The 27,862-nt window shown below is 38.5% G+C and overlaps 1 protein-coding gene across 1 annotated transcript; it reads right to left on the bottom strand.

The window, feature by feature from the left end:
• On the bottom strand, positions 1–23,753 carry SMC3 (structural maintenance of chromosomes 3). The gene is made up of 29 exons (XM_021526016.3): positions 23,571–23,753; positions 19,668–19,743; positions 18,160–18,198; positions 17,271–17,338; positions 16,833–16,904; positions 16,563–16,642; positions 15,926–16,004; positions 14,460–14,577; positions 13,746–13,921; positions 13,064–13,144; positions 12,636–12,800; positions 12,369–12,490; positions 11,871–12,084; positions 10,333–10,436; positions 10,016–10,115; positions 9,409–9,569; positions 8,017–8,158; positions 7,564–7,714; positions 6,419–6,571; positions 5,368–5,519; positions 4,975–5,133; positions 4,173–4,280; positions 3,682–3,790; positions 2,953–3,200; positions 2,619–2,831; positions 1,755–1,946; positions 1,416–1,593; positions 785–891; positions 1–475 (listed from the first exon to the last, which is right to left on the bottom strand). The coding sequence occupies exons 1-29, from the start codon at positions 23,583–23,585 to the stop codon at positions 404–406; spliced, it is 3,654 nt and encodes a 1,217-aa protein (XP_021381691.1). The 5' UTR covers positions 23,586–23,753; the 3' UTR covers positions 1–403.
• Positions 23,754–27,862: the final 4,109 nt, after the last annotated feature.

Here is a 27,862-nt window from a genome sequence, read left to right as displayed (position 1 = left end):
GCCATAAAACCAACCATTTTAATTGAAGCCATTAAAAAAAAAAAAAACATGTGAGGCAATATAAATGATAAAACTATACTTAAGAAGAAATAGCTAGCACTTTCTGAAAAGCTTTAAAACAGCAACAAACACTTTACAAAAGATTTGAAGGAAGAGAATAAAATTTCCAAACTACAGGTATTGTATAAAGGTAACAATAACAATTATCTTATAAAATACAGCAACAGAGACAAAATGGATACTCAAGCTCATTTGAAACTAAGCCTTCTGAGGTCTTGGTTAAAATGTGTGTTCCAAAACTATTTTAAACAAGGACTAAATAATTCATCTTTTAAATGTACAGATCCCTGGCATAAACATAGCACTATACACATCTTCCAAATAATCAGTAATTACAGTTCCTTTAACCATGCGTGGTGTCATCTTCTACAAAGTCTTTGGCCATTTCTGCTGTGATCACATCAATATGACTGACCTGGTGGAACAAAGAAGCATTCAGTTATTACAGTACCTCCTGCAGAATAAGACAGACATTTCTGAAGGCTCCAGGACTCAGCAACAGGTCTATGATCAATTTATAATCCCTTTAAATAACGTGACACAGGACATCTGCAGGTATTTAAATTCTCTTTCAAGAATGAGAGAACTTTTTATAGAAGACTGTGTCATAAATAGAAATTTATCAGCTGAAGTGAGTCTGATTCACTCTGAACTCTTGCTAAGTCTCAAATGCACAACTTATCTTAATTATGGTCTTTACTGAGAAGCCTATCATACTACTTACTTTGTTTCTGAATTTTACACCATAGAACTTGTCAGCTGACTCAAGCAGTTCTGGCCTAAAAGTTGTTGTAATAAACTGAGCATGTTCAGCCAGTTCCATAATCATATCTAAAAAAGAACACAAAAAATATTTATTAATGTAGTATTTTCAATAAAATGACAGACAAGAATAGCAAACTCTTTGCCTTATTCAAAATGAGGTTTTGGCTAATGAAGCAAACCTCACAAATCAAGAAAGTATCTATACCAGTTTTATTTCCCAGATAATATATATAAGTATTCTCATTAATTCCAGTATGAACTCTGACAAGTCCAGCCACTCAGCAAACCTATGATATTAAACTTCTATAATGAAAAACAGATTAAGCACTTGTCCATTCATTTTTAAAATGAAACTAGACTTCAAAACAGGACTGTTTTTCAACACTAAAGTGCAGTAAGTAGACCCTTTAGATGCAGTAACAGAAAACAGCTTCTACATAAAACCAAGTTCATGAAAACGTCCCCAAACACTCATTGGGCTTCTCAAAAATGTGTTTTTATGATCAAAAGCTTTATTCTTAAACATCAGAGATGAGAAGACAAACTATTACCTTCAACCACAATGAAGATTATAAAAGGTAGACAAGTACCTGACACAGCTTTTCTATGCTGGGCATCCAAGGCTTGGTCAATTTCATCAAACAAGTAAAATGGAGCTGGATCACATTTCTGGATAGCAAATATTAGGGCCAGGGCCACTAAAGATTTCTGTCCACCTGAAAGTTGCTGCATTTCTCTCATTTCCCCCTGCTTCCCTGTGAACGATACCTAAGAAAACAATGCAACAGCAAGATGATTTCAAAACACTAAACCACAGCATCACTTGCTATTAAACAAACAGGATCAACTAAATGCTGCCTTTTAAAAACATAGTTAAAAGACAACCTAAACAAACATTCAAAGGACTAAAAACCAATATTTTTCTTTACCCTTATGCCAACTCCAGTGAACTGATCTACAGATGGAACACTGCTCTGAGATCCAGATCCCCTTTCGCTCTCAGTACTTCCTTCACCTTCATCCTGGGACTGACTGCCCTCCACATCTCCTTTCTTCATCACCAGTGTGGCCTTACCACCAGGTACTAACTTTTGGAATACTTCACTGAAATTTTTTGACACCTGAAAAAGAAACAATCAATAAATCTACTCATTTTTACAGAGTGAAATCAAATGTAGGAAAGTGTTTTTGCACAAACACAAAAAGTATCTGCTTTAAAGAAGAGATCCATGTTCTTAAGCAGAAGTGAGGAATGTATGCTGTACAAAGCTTGGCTTAAAACAAGAGCCAAAACAACTGTTTTTGTAGTATGAAAATTTTCACAATTTTTTCAAGAAAATGGTACAATCAAAACACAGACTGTAGCAAAAATAAGATTTACTTAGTAACTTTCAGTTAAGCAAAAAACCTTTAAAGAGAACAACTCACGCATTTTGCAGTTAAGATTCTTTGTTAACATTAGAATTACTTTCACTAAATCTGGAGAAGAGATTTGGTGTAATTTTTTTCCAGTTCCCAGAAAGGGTCATACATAGTATATAACAGCTTACTTGACAGGAAGTATTTAGAAGTTTAAAGCAAAGCTAGAATTGTATTGGAGATGGACACATGTTGAAAATGGTAGCCTTACTTACTTTTCAGTATTTAAAAAACCCACAAGCCTCACGTTACATGACACAACCTTCTCTTAGTACAGATTTATTTAGTATCTTCTTCTCACATTGCTGCTACACTATGGGACAACTTGATTGATTTCAGCACCAGTGTCTTTACAATTTTTCCCATTTTCTTACCTGTTTGAAAGTCAGCTGAATAGCCTCATATTTCCTGAGCTCAAGGACATTCATCAGTTCCATGATGGATTTGTAGCCCCTGTCCAGCTCCTCTTGTCTTTTTATCAATTTTTCCTTCTGCTCTGAGAAATTCACAAACTGATCTAAAGCTTTTTTATTAACATGACTGTATTTCTTCAGTTCAGTATTGCACTGCTCCAGCTTGCGGAATAACTGTAAATTAAAAACATTAACACATCAAAGTGGCTTGCAATTCTAGACACATTTGACACGCGAGATGCAGGTGACACTAATGTTTCAGGTCGTAAAACATGAAACCAAGCACACTATTTACCTGCTTTAAACTTAAAGTCTGATACTTTTCAAAAGCCTCCTGTGGAAGTGAACCCAACTCTCTTATTTTCTTCATGCATTCCTCTTTCTTCTTGAGGAGCATGCCTTGCCTGTTGGTCATTTTTTCAAGTTCTTTTGTATCATGGTTAATAGCATCCATATGCTCCTTTTCCATGTTCTTCCAGCGTTCCATGCTCTTTTGAAGTTCTTTAATTCCTGCTTCTGTTTTGTCAATAGAGTTATCCAGGTCTGCAATAGTGAGCAAGAGTACAAAACCCAAAGTTGTAAGTTTTACACACCTCTGTAAGATCAGCTATCATCCAATAAAGTATTTATGAAACAAAAAGATACACTAAAGAAGATCTATTAAGGAACAGAAGGTTAAAGTTCAGACAAAAGGCTGAAAATCCCTCTTTTCTTCCCCATGTCATATTGTTCAAGTCTAGAAAGAGAAGCAAAGGAAGTTGCAAGCCAATCAGATGTGATAGCCTATTTGACAGCAGCTGAGTTTTAAATGGGTTAGACAAAATTCAGGAACAATTATACAAGATCTTGCTTGTACGACAGTTGCCTTACAAGTACCACACCCTCAAGCCAGAAGCCCATTAACACCAACACAAGTTAATTACATTATCTATTTCTAAATCAATACATCTATTTCTAAATCAAATATGGTATGTGTGAACTTTCAAAACCCTTGAGAGTTCTTTCCAAACATGATGTTACCAACCATCTGACCGTGCCAGTGTATCCTTCACTCGTTTGTTGATAGCCTCGAGTTCTGATGTTGTGGCAGTAAGAACTGTGCCACCTTCTGTTTCTCGAAGCTCATTCAGCTCCTATGGGATAAATAAATGCCACTAGATTCAGCATGAATGGCAACACAAGCCAGACAAACAAGCTATCTTCTGCTACTCTACATATAACTATTACATAATATACTATTCAGTATTTTCATTATGTTCTAAGAGAATAGTTAGATTTTCAAACAAATCTGTCATTATGATAGTCCTATTGATACACATGCAGTGTATTCACAGTAGCTTTTGGCAAAAATTTGCTGAAATACAAATGAATGCTTAACTCAGTTTATACACAGGGAAGCAAACCCCACCACAGACAATGCAGTGTAACAAATAAGTATTTATTACTTGTATGTGTTAGCTTTAGGAATAAACCAAACCCCAGACTGCAAAAGTACATCTAAAAGAAACTCCTTACTTGTTCCACTTGGTCCAAGCGTTTTCTTAGATTCTCATTGAGGTATGTTTCAACTCTTGTGATAATGCCTTCTAATTTAATCCTCTCATTCAAAAGCTGTCTGTTTTCCTGAAGAAAGTAGAGAAGTATATTAGTTGCCTTACCTGACTAGGACTACTTTTAACTTGTTTTAGACAAAAAATTAATACAAGAACAACAAAAAAACCCTCTTTACACACTTCCGTGTGTTAAAATCTCACCATTCTCTGACTGTTCCTCTGCTTTTAACTGACAGGAAAACAAAAACAAAAGGTGTCTAGTGTAAAAGTCAGCTGTACAGATCAGTGAGTTTATTAATCTTTATTCGTATCCGAACCCAATTCTTAAACCCAGAAATGCTTTAGAGTGTATATTAAGAAGCAGTATTTTTCCAGCAACATGTGTGTCAATCAAAAACTTAGTTTTGTCTTACCTACCATGCACTTATAGAAATTTTCCTTTTTCATACTGTGAATCCTCCCTTCAGATTATATCTATTTGTATTTATTGTTGGAAAGCCAATAGCAAGAGCAAGAAAATTGTGATGATTCCAACACAAATAGCCTTAATTCTCACACAATCAACTAGAAAAAATCACCTAGTGTTTGAGAAAAACTTGTAAATACCCTTTGCAAATGAGAGAACTTTAAACACACCTACCTACTACTGATGAAGCACTAATTTACTAACACTATATTCATAAGTGACTTTTCATACAAAAGGACAAAAGTTTATTGCTAAGAAAGGTACCACATTTAATGGCAAGATATTTTCGTTTCCTTACTTGCTGCAGTTGTCGAATTTCATCATTAAGAGCATCCACACGTTTCTGATCTTCAAGACTGAGCTGAGACAACAAATCTGTCCCCAGCTCTGCTTTTAACGATTCTCTAGTTGACTCCATGGCATGTAAACTTGCCTCCAGGCTCTGCAAGCTACGTTGCTGTGGGACAGACAGACAGAATCACACCTCAAAGCAATCTCTAGATTTGTATGAATTTCACCTGTTCATATCAACATGTCTCTACATACCTCTAGTTATCTAGTGACATATATCTAGTTATCTCTTCATATTTCATATTATGATGTTAACCAGAAGGGAATGCAAGTTTATCAGTAACATTAATGAAACAATTAAAATAAACCAAGTAACAGTTTTCCATATCCCCATACCAACCTTAGGCATAAACGTCTTTTCAGACTGCTGCCTCTTCTCCTTCAGCATTTTCATCTCTGACAAAATACTGTCTCGAGAGGCTTTGAACTTTCTCTGCTGTGTTTCAATTTGCTGCATTTGGTTCATTAGCTGGTCAATCTCATTATTAATCCGTACTGTGGGCTAAGGAAAATTCTGTCCTTGTTTTAAAAATATTTTTATTCCTACTAGTACCTTCAATATTTTTCTATCTGACATTCTAATCTTTCATCAAAATAGGAAACAAATCAAAATTCCACCAGACCATAATGATCACTTGTAGAGGAAAAGTCAAGAATCATCAATAAAAATAACTTGAGCAGCTTATCCACTTATCAAGTAACTTACCAATATCAGGAACTAAGCTAAATGAAGATTTCCTTGCTTCTTTTACAACATGGCATTCAGAAGAACACATGGATACATTTGAACATGCAAGAAAAGCTCAGATTGTACAAAATACAGAACAGATGTCTCTAACGCACTGATGCAAGTCGAAATGCAGAGGACTTCAGTTTGAAGGACAGAATGACCTGGGTGATGTATAAGAAAAATAAACCTCCCTTACCCCTGAATTGCAGATACTAGATCTCAAAAGGACACTGTGCAAAGAGTCTGGAAAGACCAAACTGTCAAGCAGCTTGGAGCTTATTACAACACAATGGTCTCCCATCTCCCCTCCACAGCATAAGTGGACTATGTACCATCAATTCAGGACACAAGTACTAAAAATATAGCCTGAGTCAGAAGAAGCAGTGAAGATTAACATAGATAACAAGAATATCTGGTTATGGTAGTTACTACAACAGACTCTAAAAGGAACAGAAAGCCTCATAATCTAGGGTTTAACCTCACTTCTAAGCTTTAAAGATCAATATCAAATACAGTAACACAGAGAACCAGGCTGCTCACAAGACAGTCAAAACACAGATAATATGTAACAAGTCAGCCTCCTGTTTTCCATCTATTACTGTAACCACAAAAGAAAAGCTCTGTCATCATACAACTTTCCCCATGAACAACAAAAGGATATTTTCAATGTTCCTACGTAAGTTTTCATTGAGCTTTGCTTCAAGTTCACCAAGTTCCTCTTCTGCTTTTCTAACATCTTTTTGCAATTCAAGCCGAGACTTCCTGGTGTCATAATAACCTCCAGTCAAAGCACCTCGGTGGCTGACTTGATCACCTGAGGGCAGAACAGAATGAGATGTAAAATGCATACTACATTCTTGCCATAAAGTCCAGCAGTTTCTACAGTGCAACTTAGCAGGTTAACCAGAACATTCCAATTAAGCTACAAAAGCACTGAATGTCTCAGCAATCATGTATGTTTACCCTAATTAGGAAAATGTTTATTTCTGTATTCAATTTAAGTGCTATTTCCTTTCTCAAGATCATCACAGACTGCTAGGATCTCCTTTAAGCATTGGCTTATCTTTGTTTTTAATTAACTTCTGAAACCATGTAGCTTGAAGGAAAAAAAAAAATACTTAAGGGAAAAATGCAAATGCCTAGCACTACCAGTTTGAAAAAAAATCTCAAGTCTTCTATGAGGAAATAAAGAGATGAAGTAATTAGCAGCATCTGTGGCTTATAGAGTATGCCAATACTGAAAAATTAGTAATTTCTTCCTCAGACACCCTTAGGAATTTTTTCAGATTGACTTTAACATACAAAGAGACAACAATAAGCCTGCAGGGAATCTGCCCACTTTAATACAGGCAATTAACAAAAGATATAGATTACTTCAGAGAACATAAGATGTAAATATTTTTGTGGCACAGAAGAATGCACATTGCCTTTGTAAGGAATTAAGGCCATTCATTCACAATCTAAACACTGGTTTGAGCTTGGGGAAAATACCATAAACACTCCAGGAAAACAAATGCCTGTTAAACTGGATGAATGCAAACCTAATCTGCTTTGTAATTATCAGGATGGAGATACATTGCTACTAAAATTTAGACCATAAGACAATTTCATACCTTATAAAGAAATCCTGATTTTTAAGCACTGTACTTAACCAAGTGCAACCTTATACATACATCTCAGTCAAGTATACTATTATTTTTAATAATCTTATTTCAACAACACTAAACAGACCACATTTAATGAGCCCCATGTTCCCAGGAATTCTATTTTTGCAATAAATAAATTATTAAAAATTGCAGTATTTACCTTCTAGAGTGATACAATCCATTGTGAAAGCTCTGGCCAGCTGGGTAGACACTTCCATGCTACGACAAATTAAAGTCTTCCCAAAAACATGTTTGAAAGCTTTATCAAATCTTGGATTGTATCTCAGTTTACTGATCATAGGAATAGCATCCTGAAGTGAGAGAACTACAGCTCAGCAATTAAAGTAATTATTGAGTATCAGGTTACAATAAAACTCCACTTATTAGTATTGCCTTTTCACTTGTAAAGTGCAGTTAATAAAGAGCAGATACCTTGTAGAAAAATGTTTTTCTATAACACAATTTTTTTATGTTCAGAAGTATACATTAGAAATAGTATTTTACTACTACAAACGGAAAAGCAAGTGGTGGACAATAAGCAATGTAAACAGTTCAAAATATGATGCTTTGAAGTTATGAAGCACAGATAGGTTCAAAAGTAATTCTAACTCACATTAGTCTCAGGATAAGCAGTATCTCTAACATCCAGCTTGTTCAGAGGGAGGAAAGTAACTTCTCCAGGAAGGTTCATTTTATTAAATTCCATTAGGATCTTTGTACTGACTTCATCAGAATCCACAATGTGATAAAACAACCTGTTTAACAAGCCAAACAATTAGGCAAAATTTTACTATGCTAAAAGGACAAATATATTTGTATACAGACAGTATTCATGCAGATACCATTACATAACACATCACTATAAAGCTGCACTGCATTTCCAATTCCATGCTTTAGAAAAAGCAAGTGGGTATGATCTTCACTTTGGTTAAAACAGGATTAGCCAACAACTTTACTATCAACTGTCCAGCCAGGGGCAGCTCAATAGGTGTACAGTGCCACTGCGGCCACACCTGTCCTGTATTCCCATCACACAACATTCAGCCCTCCCCCTCTCTGCATGGATCTCTGAGTTTGCCTCTGCTGCCTCTACACACCACACACAGAGAACCCCATCTCCCTGTGTACTATGAGGACTGGCACCAGAGGGACTGAAATAAGTCGTTTTTCCTTGTTACAGTGTTTTCCAAACTATGGAGCACAGGATTCAGGGAGAACTGTGAAGTGCTTGGAAGAGACACCCTTGTTCACACTGACACTGCACTTCCAATCATAGTAGCATCAACATTTCTATGTGACATTTTGCAAGATCACGTCACCTCTGTCCTCTTTCCTGCTCTTATGCATTATCTGCACGTCATTAGAACAAGAACGTTTATGACTACTCATGAGCTGTAACAGGCACTGATCACACAAAAAGACAATTTAAATTAATTTAAAGTATTAAATGCTGCATCAAGTGGTAGATCACCCAGCAGGCCTTTACTTCTTCGAGAAAACATCTTACACAGACTCATTAACACTCAACATCTTTTCAGGTAACTTTTAGACAGCAGCTTTTGATAGTTTAGAGACCATTCTCAACCATGAGATTTTCTAGTACAAGTGAAATAATTCTTACTATTATTGAAATATCAGCCTTGCTTACTGTAGATTCTCCACACTGGAAGATGCTGTCCATTTTATTCAATATAATTCAGTCTCACCACCAATCCCCCTGGCAAGTGTCAGGAGTGTGGGTCTGGGCCCTTTTTGTTTTTTTCTTTTTTTTTTCCTCTCTGGTTTTGTTTTAGGTTTTTTTAGACAATGTCAGGAGCAGCTAGGATTATCGTTTAGGCAGACTTATTCGTAGTTCTTTCACAAAGAAATAGCAGTTTGATCATGCTATATAGAAGGCACTTTGACAATAAAAAAGACAAGACATCAAGTTCAAAAGAATAAAATTTCAGTAGAAGCTTGCAACAACAACTAAATTGTGACACTGCACTAAACAGCACATAATTACCTGTTCCCTGCAGTGACTTCAACACAGGTGTAGAATGCTGGTTCACATTCAAAGTTATTCATCACGATTCCATGATAGCCATTCAGAACATGTTGGTTTATGCCTTTTCGACGGAAGTGCTCCAAAACTTTGTTTATGCTGTCTATACCATTCAGAATGGCCTGTTAAAATACAGCTAATTACTGTATTGCAGTTAAAATGCGTGGGCATAATATTCATTGTAGCTTTAACTTCGTGACACGTGTAATCTTCTTTTTTCCCAAATTTCTGTTAACTAACCTACAGCTCTAACAGAAGATACCTAAATAAGAGACCACTTTTCAGTTTTGTTTGGGTTTTTTTTAATCAAAAAGATATCAGAGAAAATTTAAAAAATATTCCTTTACTGCCTAGTCTCCTCACATCAACTACCTTGAGCTTAGAAAACTCATTTTCAAGTCATTCTAGAGCAAAAAATATACGAAAAATTCAGCCCAGCATATAACTTGTTCATCTTAATTATGACAAAGATCATAATTAAAAAAACTATAATATCTTTCAGATAAAACCGACTTGTCCTTTAAGAATGAGATTCCACAAGGAATTATCAAGAGTGAGGTTATCTTACCTTTCCTGTTGCTGCTCTGAGAAGCTGCTGTTTCTTTTCTAGATCCTCCCTCTTTGCAGCAAGAGCTTGTTGTTCTGCATTCTCTTCTCTCCATAAATAACTACAGAACAAAACCAATAAAATTTTGTAAGTATGAACGGCAATCTGAAAGTTTTATTACTGTTTTCTTAAAGACTGCTAATCTAATGGGAAAGCAAAGTGCAGAAGTTCATACATGGCCATATTTAGAAAACATACCTACATGCCATGTTAACAACTACACAGTTGGGGTCCTTCACATTAAGTGAGATTGAGACATATTTCAATTAATTACTAACTTTCTTTCACTCTGTAGCTCATCCTTTTTATTTTTCACTTCATAGTATTTTCTGTCCAATTCTTCAACACGAGCCTTCACTTCATTAAGATCCTGGTCCAGTTTCTAACACAAAGAAAAGAACAGCATGAAACCACAGCTCTCTCTATTAAAAAAAAAAATCTTTGTTTTATTAAAATCTGAACTATTAAAAATTCTGAAAATTCCTACAAACATTTTAACCAGTTTACAACAAACTACAAAGGCACTAAGAATAAAGACAGCTTTGTAAGGAAGCAGTAACAAGGTGTAGGTGCCATACAGATGGCAAGGCAGGCACTGAATTGAACTGTGCCTCTGGGCATTGAAGTGAAATGGATCCCTCTAAGTCACAGCAAGAACAGGAAACAAAACAGTAACTAACATACATATAACTTCTACGTAATCATGTTCTGAAATGACATTTGTGATAAGTACAACTAATCTTGTGCACCATGTCAACCTGCTATTAGTCAAAAGCCTTAGCCTGCTCTCCAGCAGTGCTAGACTTTCAAGACAGCTGCTGTCAACAGTGTGCTGTTTAAGCCAATGCCCCTTTGCTCATTTAACACCTGCCATTTTCAAAAGCAGTTCAGGGCAAGCACTCTATAGTGTTTATGTATTTATATGTGTACAAGGAGGAGTAACTGTTCTAAAAACACAGCCAGCTCATTCCAAACTAACCTTGCAAACTCTCAATTACATTCACCCAAGATGCCTTCTCTTTGAACAACAAAAAGCTATACAACTTTTCACCTAAGCATAAATCAACCTTCCTTGAGGAGAAAAAGGAAACCAAGACATGTTTATAGAAAGGAATCAAAATCCACAACAAATTTAAGCCCTTCAATTCTACAGAATTACCACTGAGCACTACAGTACAATTACAGTCAGCCAGTGGAAAATGCTATTTTCTTCATTGACCAACTCAGAGAATCACAACTTTGCTAATGTGGTCCCAATCAAGCAGTATTTTAGCAGAACATCATCATCTTTCTACACCTAGACTCCTGCACAGTGTCAGACTGACTCTCAGTTTCAGTAGGTATATTACACAAAGACCAAGAAGACCATCAGCATTGGCACTGTATGCTCTCTCAATATAAAAGCAGGGTTTTCACAGCTGGAGCTCCTAGCAGGAATACTATTTTTGGATTATTTTACTGTACTTGCACTGTAAGAGCTGTTTCTGAATGGAAATTAAAATCTAAGTTATGCAGGTAACAGATTAATCTTCTAATATGCCTAGGGATGTGTCTTCTAACTCGCTGCAAGCATGGTACAAGGGTGCAGTGCCTGCTTCATAGTCAAAAAGACCCTGTTGCTTGGGGAAAATGAGAGAAGTGAAAACAACTAACACAGACTTCTATAGAAACGTAACAAATTGTTTTCTATGACATTGCTATATTCAATGTAGACAAGAGCAAGGCAGATAGAAGCCTATTCCTGAAGTCTGACTGTCCAAGACTGAGTATTTAACCCTTCTCTCAAAAAGACTGAGAATATAAGCTGAAAACTTACACTGTACTGTTCCAAGTTTTTCTCCTTGTTTGCCTCTGTATCCTCTAAGTCCTTGTGTATAGCTGCAATCTGCCGCTTCTTGTCATTGATGGCTTGATCTAAAGACTTCAGTTCTTTCTTTATCCACTTATCCCTTTCCTCTTTGGAAGTAAACTGGCTCCCTCGACCTTGCTTTGCATAAAGATCTGTTCTTTCTTGTGTAGCCTGTGCAAGTCTGTTTTGAGAAGGGAAAGACATGCTGTATTATAAAGAAATCTTGAATTTATTAAGAGCAAGTATTGAGAATTACTGGTGGAATTTTCAAGAAGTGTCATACCACAGCCTCAAATTCGAGCACCAGACCAGTAACAAAAAGAAAAGGATCATGTAAAAAAAACAAAATCATTTTGTCAAATACTGCTCCCATCCCAACATAAAGCAGGTTTTTTTACAGACCATCTCCACGTAGTTAACTGCAGATGGATAGCACTGACAAAATTTGCATAGAATGCCACAGACCTAGCAATTCCCCTCTCTTCTTTTTCTTTTACGCTGTTAAATTTTGGCTCTGTTTCAGCCAATTCTTTCTGCTTCTCCTCGATTTTCTCAAGAAGTTTTTGCCTCTCTTTTAGTAGTCTTTTCTGAAAGTCAAACAAAGCAATATTTAAAGTTAGTATTTAACAAACCCTACAAAATAGTGACAGGCTCCAGTCTAAAACAAAAACTTCAGTGTACATGAACACTTCCTTGTGCCAATGACATTAAGACTTCACTGGTGTTACATACCCTTTGCTCACTGTTGCCAGCTAATTCATCCTGAAGATCTTTAGCCTTCAACTCTAATTTAGTCCTCTGTTTAATTTGCTCCTGTCTTTCAGCACTGAGTTGCTCTTTTTCTTCTTTCATTGCAGAAATCTTAGTCTTCAGTTCTCGAACTTGCCGTTCTATTTCCTATGCAAATGTAGGTATGCAGTATCTTAAAACACTGAATGAAATTTCACTATTTATCAAAACTCACAAGACTGTTATTCTGTAGATCATAATACACTAGATGTGTGAGAAACTCCAAGTTTACGAACAGGATGAAATCATGCAACTGAATTTAATATAGACATCGCCAGCCCTCATCCTCTCCCTCCCTACCTCCTCTAAAAAATCCCCAAAACCAGAATGCAAAACACACCTCTGGAGAGCCCTTTTCAAAGTATTTTTACCTCCATTTTATCTCTAGCATCTTGCTGTGCATCTCTCAGCTGTCTTGATTTTTCTCCACTTGTCTCTCGTTTAGCAGAAAGCTGTATGGAAATATCACCAATAGCTTAAGTAGCCAGATTCTGCTTTAGTAGTGGTTCCAGAAAGAAAATAGTTTATTTAGTGAAGAACAGTGATGCTGAGGAGTACACACAGTACAGGTAGATCAGTGTGCAGCTGCAGATTAATTTCTGCATGGTGGAAGCCACAGGCAACGAACTAGTATCCCTTTGCAAAACAAAGGGCACAGGAACCTGTGGCACTCAGAGACACAGCAGAAGCCACACCCTTCTACTCTGATGGGATAAAAAGCCTGTTTCCTTTGCTGGGGTCCCATCTTCCTTTGTTATTTAGTTATTGCACCAAGATTAAATTATTTTAAGGATCAAGATATCTGAGACTCTGCTATGGGAAACCCAGTCTGTCTGTGAGTGTGGTGCAGGGAGTCAAGTGAGGCACCTGCGCTGGGAAGGGGTTTCAGTCCTAGCTCAGGTGGTGCAGTTCTGACTGCCAGAGTAGCGCTCCTGGATGGCTGGACAGGAAAGCCTCCTTAACACTGTCAAGATTCTATCAAAGATCACAAGGAGATGGTAGCAAAAACAAACTAACAGCTCATTGTATTTTGTACTAGCCAACATATTTTACCTCATCAAGCTTAGCTCGGGTTTCATTAAGTTCCTGATTATAAATGGTGTATTCTAATGCTCTCCTCATTTTATCCCATTTCTGGTACTGTGCAAGCTCTTCTTTCTCCTCTTCTAGAGTATGCAGTCGCTCCTCAATGTATTTCAACAACTCATTGATTTTCTCTCGCTTGCCCTCTTTGGAAAACATGACACAATTGAAATTCAGTTAAACAATGTAATATAATCCCCCATCTTTACAGCCATTAAACGTATTCCAGTGATTCACAATTTGTCAACATACTTGAAATGTAAAAACACCCCATGTCCAGAAGTTCTCCAAAAAAACATCCCAACCGCAGAACTGTTGATACTTGTTACGTAAGGCAACACAAGCATGTACCCTCTTGGCTCACACTTAATACAGACTGTACAACATGCACTTTAGCGTTTGCACAGCAGTAGGTATCCTGATTTCTGGATCACTACCAGTTGACATCACTCACATGTTTTGAACAGTAAATTTATTTGTATTTGCTTAGCTAAAAGTTTTTATTACTAAAAGCATACAGAAAGTAAACTTATGAGATGTTGGAAATTCAAGGGAGAAATATGACAAGCTCTACATTGTTTGACATACCACAAATAACACCTATCTAGCTTTACTGAAAAAGCCTGAAGTTTTAGAGTTAATTTAATTACTGCAGCATAAAGCAATAATTTCTTAACGTTTTACCTGTTTCTTTCATTAGTGAAATACTCTCCTCTTTACGTTCATCATACACTCTGGTACCGGCTACTTCTCTTAGTAACTTCAGTCTTTGAGAGTCAGGAGCTGTGGCCATCTGGTTGATCTGAAAATTCAAGATTTATGATTTCAATAAGAGGCTCTGGATGTATGGCTAACCACAGCAGAGCAAAAGATTGCACTCTTTTGCTCTGTCTGCTTGCCTGAGGTTTTGGCAGAAAGATTCAGATACATAGTATACACCACCATTGCTTTCTTTTTGAGACAATTACTTCAGGACAGAAAGTATTCTTCTTGTAATGAAATTTGCTGCTTTTTGAATGTTACCACTTGTTGCTAAAACAAGTACTATGTACACTGAAGAAAAAATAAACCATCATATTTAGAGAAACAAGGTTGGGCTTTTAAGTCCTGGTGCTAAATCCAATAGTTTAAATGTCTCCATAAAACCACACTAAAATGGAGGGGTTATAAATCTTAGAATAATTCACATCATGAAACACTCATTAATATGACATCAAATCAGTCATACAATTACACCCAGCATAAAACCCACTTCCTTTCAATATCATTTCAGTGGCTGCATGCTTTTCTAAGAAGGTAGCTGTTTCTAATTTGTCTTATATTAAAACCAGTATGTGTATTTTGGCTGTTAAGTAGTGTGCACAATCTCCACTACTAGCAACTTTCCAGCTCAAGCTGTTTCTTTCAAACACATCCCACTGTACAGGAAAATGTATCCTGATAAACATCTGGCAGACTGTATGATGGGTTAGCATTCCTGACATCAAGTGCTCCTTAAGTCTTCTTCTCTCGTATTCCTCTCCAAGTATGACTTCCAGTAACCTTTGGAGGTGACAGTTCCCAGTCTCCTTCATGATCCATCCTGTGAGCCATTACACATAATCTGTGCTTTGTCTGCAGATGTGGGTATTCTTTGAAAGCTCTAGAAAGCTACTTGAGTCTTGAAGACCAGTTAAGACAGCCCATGCCTGAGCCCTATTCCTGATGTGCATTCACTTTTGGTACTTCTGTATTTTCCATTCATTCTCCATTAACAGTATTTCAACCTCTTAAAATTCTCTACCATTACCTTGCTGTCTCATCTATAGGCCCAGAAATCTTTGAATTCTTGAATTTACACTGAACTATTTCACAGGAATCAAGTTTGCTTTGTATTTAAGTATATGGAAAAATAAAAACTGATTGTAAAGATCATCATTATAAAAACCCTCTGCTAAATATCAATATTTACAGACATGATTTTTTTTAAAAATCAACATGAACTACTAAAATAATAATATCTGCTAAAGAAGCATCTACATACAATAACTATTTCAAACTGAGGTAAATTTAGGTTTTGGTTAACTTCTGAAGTAACTGAACTAAGTTTGGCATCCAGGAAACATGATATCTTGACAGTGATTCTTCTACTGTGTGAAAAATAATCTTACCTTTCCTTGTTTGACTATATAGTAGGGATTACTGCGAGAAAATCCAGCACTTTCAAGAAGATTCATGACATCGTTTTTCCTGAAATGTTATTATGAATCTATTAAAAACTTACAGTAAAAGTGAGAGCTATAAAAATGCAGTAAAGTATCACAACTATACACCACATAATATAATCACTGTGTGCAATGCATGCTCTGTTTGAAGAACCTTCTTTACTTGAAAATGGGTAATCCTAAAATGAAATAATAAAAATGGAAAATATCTAAAATACTATAGAATTGGAAAGAGATTAAGATATAAGCACCTTGAAGCACAGAGGAGGGAAATACAGGCAAATATATCACAAGGAAGGATATAAAACCACTGAGAGTGTGGTAACCCTTCTATTTCAAAAAAAACCTGAAAGAAATATTATGCAAGCAGTTAAACACCACATCAATGGATGGATTAAACTGCAAATTCAATGTCTGCTATCTATTGCACCAGGACTAATGTTCCAGCTGTCAAACTACTGGCACTCAGTATTACACAACAGGAATAAATTATTTCATGCTAGGGATGCAAATGTTGGGTTTGCCTATAGAATTTTACAGAAATACTACTGTTCTCATTCAGATAAGGAAAAGAAGTACCTACGTCACCATTTTCTTGTCTAAGAAATATTGGTCCTTCTTGGCTCCAATGACTCTGCGAAGTGAGACTTCCTCTTTATCAATCTTAAGAAAACAAAACCCAGTAAATACACATACCTACTGCAAGCAGCTGTAACTAACACCAGAAGATTTACAACCCTTTTTTCCAGAAATTACTCAAAAGCAGGTACTGTCCTGAAGCCTTCCACAAGACTGAGATCACTTGAGTCTGAAATAACATATTTATATGTCCAAAGCAGTTCACTGAACTTACCGGTAACCTGTTGTCGGAATTGTCAAATATAATCTCCACAAATGCCGAAATAACACGAGGACCTGTGCCTTCCTAAGAGAAGAGATGTTCTGGTTAGACAGCTGCCATCATAGAAAAGATTTTGAACTCATTCTTCTCCTCTTTTCCCTGATGACCCCAGCTCCCCTTTCCTTTCAAGGACTTGAGATGCAAGAGCATCTACATAAGATCCAGCACACATTTTTATTTCTGATAATCTTGGCTACACATCCACTGGTGTGCATTATCAACATAATGTACTACTGTGTAATAACTTCCCTTTTGCCAACTGAAACAAAGAAAGTTACTTTCAAAATAATTGGCTTAAAATATCCACAGCCCAGCAATTTAACATTTTTGTTGTACCATTCAAATGTATTAGCTTATTCTTTAGTTTTGCTGCTATACACATTCACTTACGTGCAATAAAGCCAGTCTCTGCTCTGGGCGAAGATGACTAAACTCATCACTGAGGACAAACTGAATTGCTGTAATAAAATAGTAAAGAAACAGAAAATTTATTCTTTCCTTCAGGGAGATATCCAACAGTTTCATTAACTCAAAACACACTGGTTTATTGTTGTATAATACAATCAAGCTGTTGCCAAAATCTTACAATATTTCTTCATTAAAAACTTTAATCTGCTGGATCTTTATCACTCAACCTGCTGTACAGCAGGATTTATCTGAAGAAGTCATTGTTGCCACATTACTGGTTCACTGTATAATCATTAACAAGGCTGAACAATTAGGGGATTCATGAGCTTCCTTCTACATATACACAGCACACAGGCTAGGCTAAAAATATTGCTAAAATACTTAGCATTAGATAATTTATAAACACAATTGTCACAAAGCCTACTAACACCTCATTTAATTAGCATCTTTGTTCCTCCGTTAGTACTCCCACCCCACAAAATCCCCCTCAAAACCTTATATTAAAAGAATATCTAAGCTGCACCAAACTGCTATTCAGTAGAAATTAGTCACTAAAGATGTCTAAAACAACTGCAAATATTATAATAATCTTTCATGGAGGGCAACTTTTAGAATCAGTTTCCTCCTGTAAATACTTTTGCCAGCTGAAAGTCTGAGAAGTTCCTTAGTAAGAGAAGCTGAATTCTAGGGAAAAACCTGGACTAAATATTAAACAAGTGTATTGAGATCTGCCTTTCATCACTGTCAAGTAATTTCCAATCTGCCACTCCTTATCGAGGACAATCATTTTGTTAAATCAATTTCTAGCAAAAACAAGCAAAGAAACCTGGTATCTTCAGCATCCCTTGGCTAACAAGAAATCCATGCTTACCATAAAAAAAGTTGCTTTTTCCAGATCCATTTCTTCCCACTGAAAATTAAAACATAAAGTATGACCTAAGTTACAGCTGATATAGGTTAACAGTGCAATGCACCTTAAATGCCACACTCTCCAGGGAATGAGATAAACTTGGTAGATGGATCACTTGAGTACGGGACAGTAGACCTTTGCCCACTCAGACACAATACCTTGACTTACAAACTCAAAAACAATTCCACAATGAGAATAATAGTTAAACCCATCCTATTTATTGCCATCTTTTTGGTTATTATACTGATAATATGATGGATAAGAACAGCAAACCTAAGTCAAATTCTCCTGGCTCCAGAACATTTATCCACTTGGAGGAAACCACTTGCCTGTAAATCCAGATTGATTGTATGAACTTCATGTAGCACATTAACTTCTTAATATTCCACTTGTTAATCATAAAAGACTGGAATAAATACTACTTCTATATAGAAAAATAAAGGTGTAAGAGCACAGCACTACACCAATATAACCTCAGTGTTCATACCACAGTGTTTCAGCAAGGTGCAGCGTCTTCTCTTTAAGATCAGGACCTGCTGTATCAGTTTCAAATCCACTTGTCTTCCAGCAGCAATTAAAATCCCAGGCTTTTCATCTCTGCCTACCTACAGAGCAGCCAGACTTGCCTTATTCAAAAAATCACTTGAGATTACTATGAATTACTTTTAAAAAAGCAAAAAACTCACAGTGAAAAGAGATTTTTTTTTAGTGTATTTTAAAATCATTCATATCTGGATAAAGTTTTAGCTCCTGAAGAAATAACACTTCTAAGCAAGAATATCTTAATGTCATATGCATTGTTTTTTCCTAGTGCCAGACTTAAATCCTGGCTACTAAGATTTTATGTCCAAAATTGACTGTTTGCTGTTGGGTCAGCAGTCTCAAAAGTTGCTGCACAATCACTAAAATCAATGCAAACAAAAAAAGCACGGCCAGGCTTCCATAGGCAGAAATAGAAGAGGTGTGAGAATGGTGGACAACTGCACTTCAAAACTTACACTTTTTGACAATCTACAGCCCAGACATTAATTCCTTTAAAACTGGAAGAAAAACTGTCTTCTTTCTCTGCAGGAGTTTATAATTGCTGGTGTGATTATTTATAAAAATAACAACACTTGCACAGACAAAAAAACAAGAATCCCATACAAATGCTCTGCTGCTGTTTCTGCAAGGACAACCTTTAAAGGAGGTCTTGGCTGATACAGAGATGTGCACCCAGGAAGGAGTTTATGAACCTCACTCAGTTTCTGAAGACTCAGCTCTTGTCCCAGCAAAATTGAACGTTAATAGTTGTTTGCTCTAAGTGGAACACACCCTGTGGTACATTACATACAGAAGTTTCCAAAACAGACAATATAATCATCAAATGTAACCAGAATATTAAAAACTATAAAGGAGATTAACATGAATATAATCTGAAATAAAAGTGCAATTTTAATTAGTGATAAAAGGCAAGTATCAGAACTTACCAATGACATTGTGTTTAGAGCTGAATGGGTCCACAATGGTTTGGTCCCTGTAGCTTCGAAAGCCCTGAATGATTACCTGGTGAGAAGAGGGAGTTATTGTAACAAAGTTCTTTCTGTTCTTGAACAGTTTTTCTACTATAAGGTTTGACAGAATATTTATATCAATTATAATTTGCCTACCCTTCCTGCACACACTCAACTTTACAGCTCAGGATCAGAAGCTTACATCAAACTTGCCCCCCACCTAAGCATCAATTCAGGGACAGATTTCTCCCCTGGCAAGAGATGCTAGCACTTGTGCAGGCCAAAGCAGGGCAAGCAAGAGAGTTCCAAGAGGTTTTTTTTGTAAGAAACTAGAATAAAAGATCTATTTCCCTAAAGTATCATATACAGAAAACTGAGTATAACAAGCATTTATTTTTAATTTTTATAATGCAATCTATTTACAGCATGAGAATTTTATTGGTGAATTCTCCAAGCAGTGCCATTGCAGGCTGCAAAAAGTGTACTAGACTGCCTATTGCACATGCAATAGTCTTATTTTCCTATGCAATCTAAAGGGAAACATAAAAAAGCAAGCTGGTCTTGGCTCCAATTCACAGCCTAAAGAGACAAAAACGTACACACATAACTTCAAGAGCTATGCAGCAAACAGTCATCTGAAAGCAGCACATCAAACTTCAACTCTTTTAATTCCAGCAGCATTTTGATGTTTGCCAGGCCTAGCAATACACAAGGTACAGAGTTACAATAACCTAAAACTTTAGTTCTGCATAGCAACAAAACTGATCAACCTTCCAGCACCAAGCAACCTGTTCCATACATCAAAGCTGTGGTGAAAGCACAGCAGCTTTGCTCTGCTCAGTACAACACCAGGAAGGCAGCAGCCACCTGAAAGTTTGACATCTGCAGATTTTTCATCAAACCTTGAAACAGGACTACGGCAACCAATTAATAGCTGTGTTCTTTGCCCAGCTCTTCCCCAACAGAAACAGGATACAGTTAAAACAGTGACAGTGTTTCCCTAGGACACCTACAATACACTAAAAATCACTTCTTAAGAAGACACAAAAACAGCTTGCAAGATACTTCTCAATATTATTAGTGCTGAAGCTTAAGATATGAAATTACTTAGATTTTTTGTTTGTAAGGTCTGTGGTCCCATCACCATTTTCTATTTCTCTGAATACATTGTTCCTTCTCTCTTCAAGTATTAAAGTAGCTCATACTCCAGAAACTGAGCAGAATACTTTTTATTCAACCTCAGCAAAAAGCCTAGAAGTAGTACTGCAAACATTTAAGCAAGCCTTTCCTCACTACCACAAAAGCCTCTATTACATGTACACTCCAGCACCACAAGAAACAACTACCTTCAGCACTGCTTTCATATTCTGTCAGCATTAAACAAACAGTGGGGGAAAAAATCCTGCCCACAAAAAGTACTGGACAAAAGACTGGGAGAAAAAAAATGCCAATATTTATTCATGTCAAGTTTGATCTTCAGTCTTTCTCCCATTATGTGACAGGCCACTAAAGTATTGTTTTGGAAAACTCCTCTTATCACCTGTTTGTACTAATGGATTAAAACCATCTCACTAATATTGAATGAAAATGCCGTGTCAGACAGCAAATCAAACACTGGAATTTATAAAAACCAAAATGAAATGCCACTTTAAGACATTAACTAACTTTTAGTCAGAATTCAAGAGACCTTCTCTTCCCAGGAGGCACTGTGGCTTTATGGTCAAATTCTCTTTGCAAAATTATTTCATTACTGGAATCCAAAGGTAGGCAGCAAATTACTAATCCTTGACTATCAAACATCAGAGCGAAGCAGAAGCTACTCTGGAAAAGGAACAGCCTTCCACTGCAGCTTCCTTCAATACTCTGCCCACCTTAAACCTCTTCTGAACTGCCAATCCTTAGGCCAGACACCGTTTTCTTTAACCACCTGCACTGTATTCAGATCCACTGCACTGGAAGCAATCAAAGATTTCAGAACTTAACGGACCCAACTACAGACAGCAAGTTTAAGACAATGTATGGACTGAAGACTGCCCAGGTACTGTGGCTGTGAACACAAACACCCGACCTCCCCTAAAAAAACAGTCTTTTTCATCTGCCAGATGGAGACTTTAGCAGCAAGCTCTGTGCCAGCAGCTTTCAAAGGAAAAGCAGGAACAGAATATCTTAATCAGATCCTGCCACTGACCCTAGGCCACGGCAACTATGTTCATTCATTTTGATTTAACATATTTAACAACAAAAATATTTTTAAAATCCAAACATTTTGAGACAGTGCTGCTTCCAAACTCACTAGATTTCAAGGGGAACGGGAGAAATTAAAAAATGGGCAAAAAAGTTGGTCTCTACCACTTTTCATTTTTTCACATAATATATAAAAATCATCTGAATTGGAATAATGCATTTATTCTCATAAGAACCTGGAAGCCTCTACAAAATGACAAACCCAAACAATTACTATTTCTGGAATATTGCTATAGAAGCACAAACTTTCAGCAGCCACACACCCGGGCACCAAGGGAGTGTGATACAGGCAGGCTCTGAACACCATCATCTTCTCCCCAAAGCTTTTCTCTAGATGGTTTATCACTTCACCCATCCTACATATTCTGAAACCTCATGACTTCTTCATTGCCTTGTATCAACTCAGATTAAGACTTAAATATTTTTAATGTTCAAACTCCAGGAACAATTTCTGAAAAACAACAAAACAGGGGATACTGATGGAATCAAATTAATTCTCATTCTTTTTGTTCTCACACCCGCACAGTGCTACACTTTCTTCTATAGCCCCTATAACAGTATTGGTTATTGGCCACCCAAATTTCCTTCTTGGTGTTTTTGTCAAAATGAAACGTTTCTCCTATTCTGAGCTAATTTAGACTTACTCTATAGATCTCCACTACTGCTTGCTTTTCAGTAATTCAAATGTGGAGAACAAAACCTATTCAAAGTCTTTAAAGCAATGTGCCCACCTATGATGATTAATCAAGAGTGATTTACAAAAGTACAATCAAAAGGCAGGCGTTTGAAACACCGCCCAATCAGCCAAACAGTAGATGAAAACCTGGTATCTATGAAGAACAGGCATTTCAAAGCTAATAAAGTATTCTTCTTAAGAAAAGCACCTGCAGGGTGTGAGAAACAGGTCAATTTTGAGTCCACCAGGAAATGAGAATCTTGGTAGGCTTTGTATGAACACACATATGCAGTAATACGAGAGCAGTAATAAAAATCTGCTGCTAAACTGGCTGCAGGGAAACTGCCGAAGTAATATAATGATGATCTCAAAAACTGTTTGAAAAAGGTGTATACAAAAAGGTGTATACCAGGATCCTTTTAACTGAGCACCAGCCATAGATCGTTTGGCAAGGGTGAATCGTAAATGGTTCATGCCCGGGGGCCTGAGACAGCACCCCAAGCAGAGACCCCACAATGTGAACGGCTGAAAGATGCTGCTGACAGCCGAGCAGCCCTTTGTTTGGGTACGAGCGGCCGGGACACCGGGGCTGGCGTACAAAGGGGCCCCGCGAACAAGTCTCGGGTCCATGAAAGAGACCCTAGCGTCTCTTCACACCTGCAATGAATGAAAGGGGAGCAGAGAAGCAGAGAAAGCACCGCCTGCCCAGCCGGCGGTAGGACCTGACCCGTGGACGGGCCGGGGGCGCCTCCCTTAGCCTGGACCTCGATCCGACCCCCGGGACAGAAAAGATCGAAGCAAAGGACCCCGAGCCCGCCGCAAGCCCGCGGGCCACCTGCTTCGGGCCGGGCAGATATGAACGTGCCGAGCCCCCAGCCCAGGGGCGGGATGGGCCAACCCCCTAGGCCAGGCACAGGCCGCACCGCACAGTGCGGGCGGCGCGAATCCCGCCGGCTCACCTGCTTGATGTACATATTTGCCCAGGATGGGGGAGGCCCGCCAGGCTGTCGTTCAGCCCGCCCTCGCCGTCTCTTTCCGGTCCGAACGCTCGACTTGACCGCGGGTCTCCGCCGCCGCTTCCCGCCCCCTCAGCCGTGCCCCGCTCCCCGCACAGGGCCCGCTCACCCCTCACGCAAACAAAATGGCGGCGGACCCGCCCCGTCCCGTCCTGGCGCGAACCATCCAGCGCCACTTGGAGGGAGAACTGCGGAGCAGAGAATGCTCTCCTGTACCGCCGAAGAAGTGACAACGCGTGAAGCAGCGGGAATTTCCTTTTCCAATATTCTAAAGTGCCTCGGTGATCTTTTGGAGGGCGCTGCGTAGCGGGGAAGGCAGAGCACCCTGCCTCCCGGGCGCCGGGTCCCCCCCGAAGAGCTGGGAGAAGTGGTTTCTCCCGCCGAGGGGCGGATTGGGCGCCAAAGGCAAGTTGAGGCGAGCGGGGCGAGGGGCTGTGCGCGCCTCTAGGGGGCGCTGTCGGGGCCGCCCTGAGGGGCCGCTTGCGCGGGAGTGGGGGCAAATAAAGGCTCGGTCTGAACACCCGGCTCCCGTTCCAGGATCTAAAAATAATTCTTTTAAATAAAAATGATGATAAAAAATAGGCCTTAAAGCCTGCACTGATGCGCCCCTTGTCGCAGCACAGCCGCTCCCTCAGCCACGTCCTCCAGGCTGTGTAGGGCTGGGGGCCGAGTTCTGCGTCCACAGGGCGAAAGTCTGGGCGAAGCCAGGCGGGTGCCGGGGTGAGGTGGCAAACAGCGATGCTGCGAAGCATCCTCAGCAAAATAGCTCGGCTGGAGTCCGTGCCCGCTCCTTTACCTCGCCGAGCCACTATCCAGCTCCCCGGAGGAGCTGTCAAACACACAAAAAATAAGCAAAATGGTGGGAGAGAAACATTAATTTTCACCTAATCTCTTCCACTTACGGTGATTTCAGGTGTTGTTGTGACAACAGTCGGGGTGCGACATCTCAGAGAAAATGCAATTTTCGATTTGACAGTGCTCCTTCAAAACTGCAGCTGGAGCCAGCACTTCTAGACATGCCATAGAATTCTGCCTCTGAGCCTCTTAACACTAATAAAAACTAGATTTAAACAGAAAGTTTCTGCTTCTCCTAAAATAATAGATGGATTAATTACTTCTCTTTTCTAATGGGAAAATCTCACCAGTCGCAGACATTCTTAAGTGCCATGTAATTAAATGGTTTTGCTAACAGCCCTTCAAGAAGCTATTGTAACAGATTTTACCAGTACCTATAAAGAAATGGTCCATTGCTTCTTCAGAAAACATAGGGCTTAAAAAACTAAAGTGTTTAATGGTTACTCTACAAACAAATTCAAAATGAAAATTTCCTGCCTGTCTCATTTGGCTTTTAAATAGCTTAGTTCAATGTGACTGAAGGAAAAAATATTTTCTCTATCTGCATTTCCAAAATCCCTTTCATTTTAGGATTTCAGGGAATTTTAAATCCTCAAATAAATCTCACTGTATCTTTCTGGGATTCGTTTGTGATACTAAATTTACCCTTCTTTGCTTTTTCTGAGGTGAAGTGAGTTAGATATGCCCTGTAGTTCAGGTCCCACATGCCTGGCCCATCTCAGGACACCCCTGGCAGGAAGGAGAAGAGAGTTTAAGAAAATAAACAAAAGTCACATTCCCCACTTTTCCTTACAACACAATTAAACTATTTTGCACCTGGTTAAAAGAATTATTTACATCTATTTTTATGTTAATATTATCATGCAAATAAATGGTATCCATTTACACAACCTAGATTACACAGATTTTTTTTACACGTTCTAAGTAAACCTGGAATTCTCTGGATATCTCCTCACTACCAATCTCCTGCTAAAGACAGGTGGATGTAGATGGTAAAGTTCATTCCTCTTTGTCTTCTGCTTTTAGAGGTACAGGACGCCTTGAGTCACACCTTAGAGATTTCCTTTGTAGTTCAGAAGCTTATTTTCACTTAATCATAGACTGCCAGAGCAAGGAATTAATCTTCCTGCCCTAAAGATGGGGTTCAGAAAAACCAGCTGAGGAAAATTTGTCTGTTCTCTTGACTGCTGCAATGACATTTTTGTGCCTGAATTCACCAAGTCTTCTTGAAAGCCCTGTGTCGAGCCAAACAGCCCACATCTGGTGCTCCAGACAGATTCCTGTTGTTGAGGTGCACCAAGAAGTGCATCACTCTGTTATGAACAAGCACAAACAAGGACCTGGCATCTCTTTTATCCCCAGGTGTTCATTCTCTCTCGAGGACTTTGGATATACAGCACACTCCAGCAATTTGGAGAGGGCTCGTGTGCATGTAAATGTGCACAGACACCACATTATATTTATTCATAAGAATAAAATCACATCCCACTGATATTCCATCAGCAAACATCCTCACCAGTGTGACGTGCTTGCAAAAATAGCAACTGTATTCATTAAGGATTAAGTGGCAAATGATTGTCTGGTTCAAAGAGTGTTTCAAATACTCAAATAAGGCCCCTGCACACAGGTTTTGCCACACAGCTTTTAGAGATTGTATTTGAGGAAGTGGAGTGGTGGGGTAGGTATTATATTTTCTGTTATTCTTTCGGTTTTGTAGTACTTGCTGAAAATATGCTTCCAACCCAAGTGTGATGCATGTAATTTTTATTCTGTCAGGTTGCTGTGGCTGTAGGAGTGCAGAAAGCTGGCAGCTTGTAAAACAGCACTCTATATTGAGAACCTGCAAACATATAATCACTGCTTGCTACACGAGGAGTTCACCTTGCTTCCGTAGGTGCTGCAGAGATTTTTTTCCATGGCCCTGCTTTATAAGCAGTGTTTTTGCATAGTTATGCTAGAATTAGACATTAGCATCAGAAAGGAGGAAGTGGGAACACTGCTTTAATTCATCTAGTCTTCATCAGCATAAAAATATGTCAAGCATTTCTTTCATTAAACTTACCAGGAACATATAGATGGGAATTCACTTCTGTAGATTTTTTTCTGTCTTCTCAAATAGTAGAATTTCTCTCAGAAAAAAAAATGTTAAACCTATTGCAGGGAGGGACAAAGCACTTGAAGTGTTATTAACCTCTTCTATTACCACTTTCAATTGTGAACCAACACTTGTATAGGCTGCTTTCATTCATGAATGCTTGCAATCACTGAGGTATTTATTGCCTTTTTCAAATGCCTGTATAAATCAGTATGTGCACTGCAACATCAATCTCTTGTGCTCCCATCGCTTGAAATCATCAGGGGAGGCAGAACTTCTGGAGACTGTTTTTCTTAGTGCTGGTGTCGCAGCAGAATCTCAGGAGCAAACCGGGGAACTTGGATTTTAGTTGACACTTTGATTAGACCCTGCAATTTGAACTCAGAAACAGATAGTCCGATGTTCTACGCCCAGGCTGGGAAACAAAGGCAATGAGAAAGTGTCTTGCCCAAGGTCAAGCAGGGTAACAGTGGGACAGCCAAGAATACCTCTCCTCCTAGAACACCTGTTACATGTAGCGAGTGTAATTCGCGCTAATATAATATGATATGTATAATATTTGATATTGTTGGAAGCACACGGGCTGGCATTGGGAGGTGCCCCCACATATTCGAAAACCGGTTTCTGACAAAACCTTATTTGCAACCTAATACATGTTGCTCGCCCGGAGATGGGTCGTTCTTCGAGGTGATACAGGAATGCCCAGGGGCTGATCATCCTGGCAACGACCCTAGATGGGGCTGATACAGCTGAATGCCGTGCTCCCGTAACTCCATCAAGAAGATTCATCACCACCCGACACCGAATTGTTCCACCCCAACACAGACAAAAGAGATTTTATGAATATGTGGGACTTTGAATGGGAAGAAAAGACGGATTCCCCGAAATCCCGGCGTCAGGAAGAATATTTCCTATAAAAACTGCTTGTGCCAAGAGGATGGTGTGTGGGCATAGGGGGAACCTCTGCCGAGGCTATCCGCTCTGTGATGCACCCAGCACCGATCCCGGACTCGGCACCGTCCTTTTTCTTGTGGCTGGCTCAGAGAGAATTCGATCTTAAAAATAAAATTTTAATTTTTCATATTTAATTTGGCTGTATCAATTTTTATCTATAACACACCCAATCCTAAATCCTAAGGCAGCAGGGCCATAATGCATCTTTCTCTCACCTTTGAACTCACTAGAGATCCCAGCAGGTGAAGTAGGAGAAACCAATGCTTTCTTGACACACCCTGGCACATGCATCCACCTCAATGCAGACAACCCACCAAGCTTTTGCGGGACA

Source organism: Lonchura striata, chromosome 7 (assembly GCF_046129695.1).
Source record: "Lonchura striata isolate bLonStr1 chromosome 7, bLonStr1.mat, whole genome shotgun sequence".
NCBI lineage: Eukaryota > Metazoa > Chordata > Aves > Passeriformes > Estrildidae > Lonchura > Lonchura striata.
Note: the sequence above shows the minus strand (reverse complement) of the source record. Positions and strands in the feature narration are given on the sequence as shown.

Bases quoted from the DNA above. Each gene is read 5' to 3' on its own strand.
- SMC3 (XM_021526016.3), bottom strand. The intron at 10,437-11,870 runs GTAAGTTTTCAG...TCTTTGTGTTAG, and splicing joins AAAACTTGGAACAGTACAGT to AAACTGGACCAGGATCTTAA. The intron at 1,594-1,754 runs GTAAAGAAAAAT...TTGTTTTCTTAG, and splicing joins TCACTGGAGTTGGCATAAGG to GTATCGTTCACAGGGAAGCA.